Source organism: Schistocerca serialis, chromosome 5 (genome assembly GCF_023864345.2).
Source record: "Schistocerca serialis cubense isolate TAMUIC-IGC-003099 chromosome 5, iqSchSeri2.2, whole genome shotgun sequence".
NCBI classification, from domain to species: Eukaryota; Metazoa; Arthropoda; class Insecta; order Orthoptera; family Acrididae; genus Schistocerca; species Schistocerca serialis.
This window is the reverse complement of record NC_064642.1, coordinates 299,082,212-299,094,225: the sequence shown is the minus strand read 5'-3', so window position 1 is coordinate 299,094,225 and position 12,014 is coordinate 299,082,212. Positions and strand designations below refer to the sequence as shown.

The window sequence follows — 12,014 nt, the reverse complement described above, 5'->3', positions numbered from 1 at the left end:
GAGAAGTGTCCCACTCCTTCGGCGTCTGCCGGTCAAGGGCGCCTCTCCCGGGATGCCCCTTCCCGGCACCTTCCAGGTCAAAGGTCTGCTGCAGCGCGGCGACCGCGAGAGCCGCGGTCTATCGGCCCCCAGGTCGCCCGGTCTCTTTCTGTTCCTGATCTTGCTGCAGCTGGCTCCATTATGCCACACAGCCCTCCTCGATCTCAGCCTGAAAAGAAGAAGAAACATAAGTCCCGGGACAAAGAGCCTCTGGTGTCACCGGAGGTCCCTTCCCCGGCTTCACAACCGGATTCTGACCTGTCGTTTATGGATGTCGCCCCCTCCTTGTCGGTGACGGGTGGGGACCCGGCGGTGTGACTGGATTTAGCGTGTTCAGCCCTCATTTAAACCATCGTTCTGTGGTTCTCCAATGGAATTGTAATGGCTACTATCGTCACCTTCCGGAATTGAAATCCCTTCTTTCGTCCTACTCAGCAGCTTGTGTGGTTCTCCAGGAATCTCATTTTACTGATGCTCACTCACCGACCCTCTGTGGGTTCCGTGTTTTCTGTCGAAATCGGGTCGGACCCTTGCGGGCTTCTGGTGGCGTTTGTACGTTGGTCTGTACAGACATTGCTAGCACGTGGATTCCTCTCCAAACTACATTGGAAGCAGTTGCTGTTAGGGTCCACTTAGACTCTGCAGTCACAGTATGCAATCTTTATCTCCCTCCTGACAGGACTCTTACACCTGCTGCCTTAACCACCCTTCTTCAGCAACTTCCTCCTCCCTTCCTCCTCCTTGGGGATTTTAATGCTCATCATCCTTTGTGGGGCAGTGCCTTTCCATCTAGACGAGGTCTTCTTATCGACCAATTTATTGCAGACCATGACCTGTGCCTTCTTAATGATGGCTCCCCTACTCATTTCAGTGCTGGTCATGGTACTTTTTCTGCCATTGATCTTTCCCTTTCTTCTCCCTCTCTCCTCCCTTCATTACACTGGTCGCCACACGACGACCTTTGTGATAGTGACCATTTCCCGTTGATTATCACGCTCCCTTCCCGCTCCCCGATGGAGAGGTTACCTCGTTGGTCTTTCCACCGCGCCGATTGGCCTCTATATACTGCACAGGTCGAGTTTTCTCCCTCTTTGTCGGGCTGTATTGATGACGTCCTACGTGACGTGTCTGACGCGATTGTTCGCGCTGCTAACCTTGCTGTCCCGCGCTCATCTGGACAATTTCGTCGTCGGCAAGTACCGTGGTGGAGTACGGCCATTGCCATTGCCATCCGTGATCGCCGTCGAGCTTTGCAACAGTTTAAGAGGCACCCATCTGTAGCCAGCCTTTCTACCTTTAAGCGCCTTCGCGCTAAAGCCCGTTATTTAATCAAATAGAGCAAGCGGATATGTTGGGAACGATTTGTTTCTTCCCTTGGTTCCACTGTCCCTCTGTCACGGGTATGGGCTACACTTCGCTCTCTCCAAGGTTGCCATCGGCAGTCCCCCCTCCCAGGCCTTCACCTCCCAGATGGCATTTGTACGGACCCATTAGTTCTCGCAGAACATCTTGCGACCCATTTTGCAGTGGCATCAGCGTCGGCCTCCTATCCAGCTGCTTTCCTTCATCAAAAACAGCAGGCTGAAGCTGTCACCTTATGTTTCACCACTTGTGAGTCAGAATCTTACAACGAACCTTTCACTGAATGGGAATTTCTTTCTGCTCTATCTGCTTCTCATGATACAGCTCCTGGCCCAGATTCCATTCATAACCAGCTGCTTCAACATCTCAGTGCTCCACAATGGCACCATCTTCTTCGGGTGTTTAACCGTATCTGGCTCCAGGGTGACTTCCCTTCTCAGTGGAGGGATAGCATTGTGGTTCCTGTCCTTAAGCCTGGTCAGAACCCCCTATCTGTTGACAGCTATCGGCCAATTAGTTTGACCAATGTTGGTTGTAAGTTACTTGAACGGCTGGTAGCCCGTCGGCTCACTTGGGTCCTCGAATCTCGGGATCTATTGTCCCCTTACCAGTGTGGCTTTCGAGAGGGACGATCTCCAATCGATCATTTGCTTCGCTTGGAATCCGCAGTTCGGCAGGCTTTTTCCCAGCGCCGCCATTTGGTTGCAGTGTTTTTTGACCTTCGCAAGGCCTATGACACGGCCTGGCGCCATCACATCTTACTAACCCTTCATCAGTGGGGTCTTCGGGGCCCACTCCCGATTTTTATCCGCCAGTTCCTGATCCATCGGTCATTCAGAGTTCGAGTTGGTACTGCTTTTAGTTCTCCACGGACCCAGGAGACGGGCATCCCACAGGGTTCTGTCTTGAGTGTCCTTCTTTTCCTCATTGCTATCGATGGACTTGTGGCCTCTGTCGGTCCCTTGGTCGCCCCTGCCCTGTATGTGGATGATTTCTGCATTTGGGTTAGTTCCTCCTCGATGCCATCTGCAGAACGGCAGCTCCAGGTGGCTATACGGCGTGCCTCTGCATGGACCCTCTCCCACGGGTTTCAATTCTCTCCTTTAAAATCGCGGGTGGTCCACTTCTGTCGCCGTACCACGGTCCACCCTGATCCAGAGCTCTATCTCGCTGCACAAAGATTGACTGTGGTTCCACAGTTTCGTTTCCTAGGTCTTCTTTTCGACAACAAGCTCACTTGGCTGCCCCATATCAGACTCCTGAAGGTAGGATGTTTCCGTAAACTCAATGTCCTTCGCTTCCTTGCCCACTCCTCCTGGGGTGCGGACCGTTCCCTCCTCCTCCGTCTTTATCGTGCTCTAGTTCTGTCACGTTTGGACTATGGTTGTCAAGTTTATGGTTCAGCTGCTCCTTCCACGCTGCACGTGCTGGATCCAGTCCACCATCGTGGTATCCGTTTGGCCACCGGTGCCTTCCCTACTAGCCCTGTTGATAGTCTCCTGGTTGAAGCTGGGATCCCCCCCCTTTCTGTTCGGCGGTCCCAGCTTCTGGTGTCTTATGCCCTTACTATCCGTTCTTCTCCCGCTCATCCTTCCTATTCTATCCCATTCCCAGACCATGGACGTCGCCCGCCTGACTCCCGCCCTCGGGCGGGTTTACCGGTTGGGCTGCGCCTTGCGTCTCTTACCCGTGATTTTCGGCTTCCTTCTTTGTCCTGTCTTCCTCGCTCCCTCCCCTCCACCCCTCCTTGGTTAGTTCCTCGGCCTCGAATTCGGATGGATCTCCGCCGCGGTCCGAAAGATTCCATCCCCCCGGTGGTGTTCCGTTCCTTTTTCCGCCAAATTTTATGGGAGTTTCGGGATGCTGTTGTTTTTTACACTGATGGCTCTAAATCTGCTGATCATGTTGGGTATGCCTTCACGTCCTTTGTTGGAACGGAAAATCATCTACTGCCACCCTCATGTGGGGTGTTTACTGCGGAATTGATGGCAATTTCCCGGGCCCTTACCTTTATTAAACAATCCCAACACAACTGCGTTTTGTTATGTACGGACTCGATGAGTGGCCTTCTTGCTATTGACCGGTGTTTTTCGCGCCATCCCTTTGTCTCTGCCATCCATGACCATCTCGCTGATCTTCACCGTGCTGCTTGTTCCATTGACTTCCTATGGGTCCCGGGCCATGTGGGTATCCCGGGTAATGAGCTCGCTGATCGTTTGGCTGGGGGAGCAGTTACTTACCCCCCGTTTTCCGTAACCCCTCCTGCAGCGGATTTACGGCTTCACATCAAATCCCACTTTGCACAGTCATGGGCCAATTCTTGGGAGGCTACTCCACTGTCTAATAAACTTCGTGCCATTAAGGTGAATCCAGGCCCATGGCGTTCTTCCTTTCGCCTCTCCCGCAAGGACTCGACCACACTGTGTCGTCTCCACATTGGCCATACCAGGCTGACCCATGGTTTCCTTTTGCGTGATGAGCCACCCCCGCTATGTGGTTGTGGAGCCTTCCAGTCAGTGGCCCACATTTTGGTTGAATGCCCCCTTCTTTTGGCTCTGCGTGCTAAGTACAGACTCCCCCACACTTTACCTTTGATGTTGGCTGACGATTCCCGGATGGTCTCTCTGGTTCTAGGTTTCCTCCGGGAGAGTGGTTTTTATTCTCAGTTTTAAAGTTTTTAATCTCCCTCTGGTGTTGGGGCAGGGCGGTGAGTGTTTGGGTGTCTCCCACTGTAGGCAGTGTTCAGAGATTCCCGATTCACCTCCCTGACCAGAATCCTCTTTTCTTTCCCTTTTACTCTGTTTTTACCCCTTCTTTTTAAGGCTTGGTTAGTTTTTCTATTCCCATACGTACTTTCTGCATTATAGCAGTTGTACCTTTTAAGTCACAGGTGGTCTTGCCTATGCTGTTTCAGCATAGTGTTGGGTTCGTTCTCTTGCCAACTTCCCTCATTTGTTTTTACTAATGACAACGTGACTGCCCTTTTACGTTTCCCCTTTATCCGTTTTATTTTTTCTGACTATACTGAGATGTCCCGTTCGCAGAATGGAGTCTATTTGAAACAAGGGACTGATGACCTTGCTGTTTGGTCCCTTTAACCTCAAACAACCAACCAACCAACCAACCCGCTCACTTCTAGATGTTAATTCATTTCTCAACTGCGTGTTGCCTGCTATCAATTGTGCTGCTTTTTCCAACAAAATCCGTACCGCTTCTGGTTCCGACACACCCTGCGTCCTTGACTCTGCCACTGTGTTGCTATCGTTTCCAGTTACTCGTTTTGTTTCGGGATTAAGTACAAGAGCAATCTGACTTCCTACACCTCCGTATCGTCCTACTCAGTATCATAAACCAATACGAAAGTAATCAAATGCCACGAAAAATCTTACTGCCTCAAATACACTAACACTTACTCTAACAAAAAATAGTATGCTTTCCTTTAAATTACGTCTATGGTCACAATTTTTTTTAACAGACCACCAGATCTGTTTCATAAAGACAAAGTCCTAATGTACTGCAGCCATAGTATTACTGACAACATGACTCGTGCATGTGATGTGATTTATATGTATTTGACGAGCTGGTGCTGATTCCCAATTTAACTGTTGACGATGCCACTATGGCTGCAGTACATTAGGACTTTGTCTTTATGAAACAGATCTGATGATGGTCATTAAAGACCGAAACCGGTAATCTATTAAACAAAAACAAAAAAATATCGTTACCGTAGACGTAAATTAAAGGAAACCCTTACATATACGGGTCACTGTGTTCTTCGCGACGATGTCGCAGCTTGTGAAAAATAGCATGTCCATGCAAAAAATCTACAGTGTGGCTTTCGACACATCATACTCAAAACACAAACAAAAAGAAAGAAAACGTCCAACACTCACAAGAACAATTTTGACAACACTCACCACATCTTGTGACTGTACTGCAGGCGGGGGGCTCGAACGTCGTACTGGACAGAAGGCGTCCCTCTTCCGACACCAAATGTAGTGGGTGGGTGCCAGAAGGTGCGGTATTAAAACTCGGCAGGGTATATAGGTGCAATGCATTGGCGGAGCTGTCATTTGTACTCAGGTCATTCATTTAAACAAGTTACTGACGCGGATGTGGCAGCACGACGGGAATTAGCAGACTTTGGGCATGGTTATGGTACTTGGAGGTAGTCGCCTGGGACATTCCACTTCGTACATCTTCGGGGAATTCGGTATTTGGAGATACACAGTGCCACAGTGAGCCGGTAATACTAAATTTCAGGCACCACCTCTCACCTTAAACAGTGCAGTGGTTCACGGCCCTCTCTTGCCGACCGAGAGAAAAGCCGTTTGCGCAGTCAGTGCCAACAGACAAGCATCACTGGGTGAAACAATCGCAGAAATGTGTGGGAAGTGCGAAGAAGGTATCCATTAGGACAGTGCGGCGGAATTCAGAGTAAACGGGCTACGCCTGAAGACGACCGACTCGAGTGCCTTTCCTAATGGCACGTCGTCCCCTGCAGCGTCTCTTTGTCTCGTGACCTCATCGATTTGATCCTAGACGACGGGAAAACCAAGAACTGGTCAGATGAGTCCAGGTTTCAGTTGGTAATAGCTGATGGCAGGGTTAGTGTGGCGCAGACTACAAGAAGCCATAGACCAAAGTTATCAACAAGGCTCTGTGGAAGTTGATGGTGACTCCATTGTGGCGAGGACTTCGTTTACACAGTATGGATTGCGTCCTTCGGTCTAACTAAACCGATCATTGACTGGAAGTGGTTATTTTCGGCTACTTGCAGACCATCCATAGCCTATTCACGGACTTCATATTCCCAGACAAAGAATTTTTATGTATTACTGTGCGCCATGTCTCCCAGCCACAGCTGTTCGCCACTAGTTTGAAGAACATTCGGAACAATTCGATCGAATCATTCAGCCAAATCAGTCCCATCGAACATACGTAGGATAAAATCGAGAGGCCAGTTCGTGTTCAAAATACTGCACTGGCAACACTTTAGCAATTATGGACAGCTATAGAGGCAGCATTACTCAATATTTCTGCAGGAGACTTCCAACGACTTGCGTCCACGGCACGTCGAGCTGCTACACTAAGCCGGACAAAAGGTTTCTCATGACATTTGTCACCTCACTGTATCACAGAGGCGAAAAAAGTAGCGGACTGGATAGTACTGAGATGGGTGTTTGGTGACCAAAGGAATTTGTTCTGTGGATTTCAAGAAAAATAAGACTGGGAAGATTAACTAATACAGGCGGATGGCATAAGATATGCAGGAGCGACACTGATTCGTGTCGCCGAAGATAACATTTCATGGAAGTATATAGAGGAGGGTTTCATTCAGTAGTGGATATCAAACTGATTTGTGATAGTGGTCACTAAATCTTGATCGAACTCGTTTTGTTTTTACCCCTCAGAAATTTTAAGTTGCTCCTCAGGAGGTAATTACTTCCAGATTGAAACCCACTATTCTAGCAAAATTTACGTGCTAAAGCATCGAAAGTCTTATATTTTTCCGCCAATCACAGTATTAAATGTTTAACTTACGAAGTTCTTCTTTCAGATCTCACTGGACAGTCGATTTCTTTGTCGTGCTCGTGTAGTATTATCTTTCGTATGTGCTATGAAACTGAAGCTGGTTGTGTTGTAAAACGTACGAGCGGAAAACTGTTCAAAAGTAGGCAGAAACATTGTGCTTAATGTCGTGGTGACCTGGTTAGGAAAAAAGTGCGTCTCTAGCGATACAGTAACTACCAAACAAGTGAGTTTGTCGGAATTTGTGTCAAGTGTATTAGCTGTGAAGAAAAACAGAAAACGGGACGCTTTTGTGAAAAGTCCTGTGAGGCTGCAGCACAAACTTAACACAATAATCGTGCGCGACTGTACACTAGTGGACGTGATTGTCCTGGGCGAAGGAACATTTAGCGCTGAGTTTACCTCCGTGTGAAACTTTCTATTAACATTAGAGAATAATTCATTGAATGTTTTGACTGTTTCTTCTAATTAGTCCAGTTGATGGAAATTGTAGTACTCTATACCTTCAAATATACTAACTCAATGACGTTAATGTGTGAGACGCTCCAGTCAGGGAAGCACATGTCCGTCCGTTCTTCTTCGTCTTCGAAGAAAACCTTAAATCTTTGCAAGTGGCCCGACAGCGAGCTATAGAAATAGCACATAAGGAGTTGCCTTAACCAGAGACTACGTCTAGATCTCAGCAACCTCCCTGATATAGCTTGTCATTTGTTCGCAATGCCGCTCAATAATGCAGATTGCCCTATGCGGTAGCACTAACATGTACTCAATCACTGCTGGCGAGGTTGAAGCTGGCATAACCCATGTACACGTCAGTTCGCCACTCATCGCGCAAACAATGGCGAATACTAGTATATTACAGTAGGGACGTTCAGGATTTGGGAACAGTGGACATATATACAATCACTTGCATGTCGGCAGTCCGGCCTCCAGCGGATGGAATCGGACCGAGACACGGGAACAATTCCCTTAAGTGCTGTAGCGACGTGTCGACACTGGAGATGACGTACAGCCATCCGGAAAATGCAGTGTACTCATGCCGTGGCCACATGCAGTTTAAGCTCACCGCATCGTTCGACTGTCATCCGTCCATTGCTTTCCCAAAGTTGTCACTGTTTTGACAGCTTGCTCTGCGAGGATCAAAATTTCACGTCATCTGAAAATCAGTCGTGTGCTATGAACATTTTAATAAAACAATATATTGAGCGTTATTCCAGTTTATTTGCATTGTAAGTAACATACAAATGGAAAATATTTTCCACCTAGGTCTCCATCTCACGACCCTCGAATTACCTTTTTTTTTTTTTTTTATTGTTTGCGCTCCACCACTCGCAACGTGGGAACGAGACTAACTAAATGGCTCAAATCTCGCCTCAGCCATGCCATACACGCTACATTTTCTTATATGCTGTGGTAGCTGGTGTTCCCAATTCTGTCACTTTCATTTCTGGAAAAGGCCTGCATATACACTACAAAAGAGGTGATGATGAGTAGACACGGTCCATTTGTTAAACGTGCACTTCATCTATTACATTCCAGCAACCACGCCTGTGTCGCTAAATTTAGGGAACGGTGGAGTGCATTGACGGCTGCTCTGCAGTGTTACTCAGCCTTTAAGTGCTACTCACACCTCATAGACTCATTTTTCAGCTTCATAATGACCTGCCTATCATTGCTTTAATGGTCATAGCTATGATATTTCGGCATTAAGTGCGCTACTATGCGAAATTAGAATAGTTAGCAGTGAAAATTAGGAGTCACTGAGTTTTCGGTAGGTTCATGTTACGTCATACATTGTTGGGAACTAAATGCAGCTAACGTAGAATTTTTCTTTAAACATGAAATTCTAGAAAAGAGCAGTATATTTTAATTTTGGAAAAAAATGGATTATATGTAAAGCACCCACTTAAGCTCATGCTCACAATGAAAGTGAAATATTCATAACTTCACTCATTTCAAATGTGGCAGAACACAGAAACGAGTTTTTAGTAAAAAAAACACACAAAGTGGACAGTATTTTGCCATAAAGTTAACATGCGGCATTTATATGCTGCGGTGTGGTTATCTACAGATGTTTTCAATGAAATAATGTAATTAGTTGTAATCAGGTGGTGAAAGACTTAGTGTGGGTTTAGAATAAAATGAGTGAATAAGGTGATTTATTTTTATACAGAGCAAGAGTTTTTCATAAGCAGTTGGCCTGACTTATTCTACATTGTTTGTTTAATATTATCATTTCGAAATTGTTAGTTAAAACCGCATTAGCATGTTGGTGAGATGTTTTGGTTAAAGTAGCTAATTCTAACATTCCATCAGGGTTATTGAGGAACACTTCATAGCCGTGCATTACATTGTATGAAAACTTGAAATTGTTGTGGACAAGTTGTCACTCCACAAATGACCAACAAATTGCTCTGGGTGTAAAGTGGATGAGCAGTGTGTGGATTAGACACATGTGGGGTAATGAAAGCTGTTAAATATTGTTCAGTCCTCAGTACAGTGGTATCTGAAACAGAATATTTGCGACTGAGAATAGCAATAACAATCTGGAATTGTATTTTTTCAGAAGCTTTCGCCAGTAAAATCTCTCATAGAATGTTTCTTTGTTCGCAGGACGTCCAGGAATTCATGAACGGAGCAGAACATGGAGTAATTCTATTTACATTCGGTTCGACAATATTAGCAAAGGATTTGCCAGTAGAGAAACGAAAGGCCATAGTGGAAGCGTTTGCAGAACTACCTCAACGAGTACTGTGGAAGTGGGAGGATGATGAGTTGCCAGGAAAACCACCCAATATGATGGTGCGCAAGTGGCTGCCTCAGTATGACATACTAAGTACGCAAATATTGCACTCACGTTTCTTACATTGGGGAGATGTTTTTAAATTCGTGAACGCAACAATAGTCCATACGACTTACCACAATTCACAGTACATGAAATGGACAAGACATAGGCCTTAAAGTTCGCCATCTAGCGCAAAGGTTTCTCCCTCGCTCGAAGCTGCACTCGCTGATAGCTTTGTATTCCTAGACAGAATTCGTTGATAGAGCCCGTGACTAATCAGAAACTGCCTTATTATGCTCCTAGCACAAGACATTAAAGAACTGCGGCGCTACTGGACGCGGTATTATTTGAACCTTATGTTGGAATGGATGGACAAAATGCTAGGGACAAAAAATCTGTTAACTTACAGGGATTCAGAAAAGGGGTTTGTAACATGGGTGGTGCCGCTTTCGCCCTGAAGTTGACTGTAGCTAAAAGTAGTAGTATACTTATCCACCCCCCCCCCCTTCACCACCACCACCACCACCACCACCACCACCACCACCACCAATCCTCCATCTTTCCACTTTTTCAACAGTTATTCAGAAAGATAAGTCAGACTAGGACACCGATTATTACTTCAGCGATGAAACGATGTCTTAATCATGTCGGACAATATCAGGAAAATTGGGCTCACTGGCACCGAAACACAGTTTCAAAATTGCTTCTCTTGCCAGACTGTTGTATTTGTCCGCACACAGTCTCTAGGTCAGTGCTGTAAGTGGCAACAGACTACGAAGAATTAAATCTATTACTACCACGTCCGATATTTTCAAAATTAGCAACGTTTTCTTGGAAGAAAAAGTTTGGAAGAACAGTGACATGGACTTCGTGGAATGTAGAAGGTAAACATTTTGTACTGCATAGGGAAGTTGCCGGTATCGGATTTCTAGAAGGAACTATTTTGTCACTCTCCTGAATTGTTTAAGAGGAACTAGAATCCAACTCGAGAAGGCAGAGAGTGAAGTTGAGCTTCACACCTAAGTCCAGCGTCTCAGACGTTACGTTATCTCCCTCGGTCGTCTTACTAGTGGTCATATAGCTATCAACATGCGACATACCACAGTGGGTGAGGGGTAAATAGCATACAGGAAATTCCTTAAACACGCATGGTACCTTGTAAATAACCCGTAAGAATAAGACTGTAAGTCAGTCACTGAATGCCTGAGCGTGCGCCACCAGTGCATCCACTAAAATTATGCGCCGTTAGGAGTCTTCGCTACGCTAAAGGCTTCAGATTCTTCGGGCGGAGGATGGTTTGGGATGGGGAAAGGGTTAGAGAGGAAATAGTTGCCTTGCGGTTGCCCCCCCCCCTCCTCCCTCCCCACCTTATTTACGACTGTAGATTAAAATGAAGTTCAGAATACTCAGATATTCACTGTACGTTAAGGTATAACAAACAGTGCTCTTATATTTTGCGTTTGATTACTGACAGGGTAAGGATGCCTAATTTCATGACATCCACAATACCGCGATACTAACTTCATGTGAAGGTGATGGGGCACCGTGAGTTAAACTTTCTGAAGCACTCGGCAGATAGCGCAAGTCTTCTACTTTCCAGTTATACAGGGTGTTAAAAGCTTTTGGGTCCACAACCGATTATATTGAGATGGGGTACAGATGCATGTTTGTGTTATGGATATACAAAGCGACAACTGCATAACATAGCTCATAGTGATTGTCCAAGCTATGAGGACTAGTCTCAATGCATGTATTACAACGGTGCATTCAGTTCTTCCACACACTCGCATAGAGTTCGGGTATCTATTGCACACTGGAACAGGTAGTGGGTGATAAATAGCCCACATCCCTGACCACCAGACAGACGTACTGTACACAGCTTAGCGCATAACACGTATTTCGTGTGATGACCGCATGCATCGCATCGGCGCATTAACCTGTGCCGCACGCACACCACTACCCCTGTGTCGGTTGTCCATTGCACCAGACAGCTTGTGACGTGTGCATGGTGGTGTGTGTTACTGTGTACAGTGAATGACGCTTAATCAAAGATGGAACGTTACTCGTCACGAAAGATGGCAAACAGGATGTAGTGCCTGAAAAGCAGCAGAGAAAGCTTTCCATGCAGGTGTCATCCTAACTGGAAGTAGTTAATCTTTATGGATACCAACTTACAGGAGATGGAGTCTTCCGTGCAGCAGAGCTGACGAACCTACACACTTACCTCCATTACAAAATTAACGATTCTTGGTTCCAACCAAGCTCTTTTCTCTACATTAAATACAGTACCTCTTCA

At 46.3% G+C, this 12,014-nt stretch overlaps 1 protein-coding gene across 1 annotated transcript in view; it reads left to right on the top strand.

Moving 5' to 3' along the window:
• Window positions 1–12,014, top strand: part of LOC126481581 (UDP-glycosyltransferase UGT5-like) — a 118,672-nt gene that overhangs the window by 87,777 nt on the left and 18,881 nt on the right. Inside the window, exon 3 of the mRNA XM_050105441.1 lies at window positions 9,547–9,769. Coding sequence (XP_049961398.1) covers window positions 9,547–9,769 — 223 coding nt within the window. The remainder of the gene's footprint in view (window positions 1–9,546; window positions 9,770–12,014) is intronic.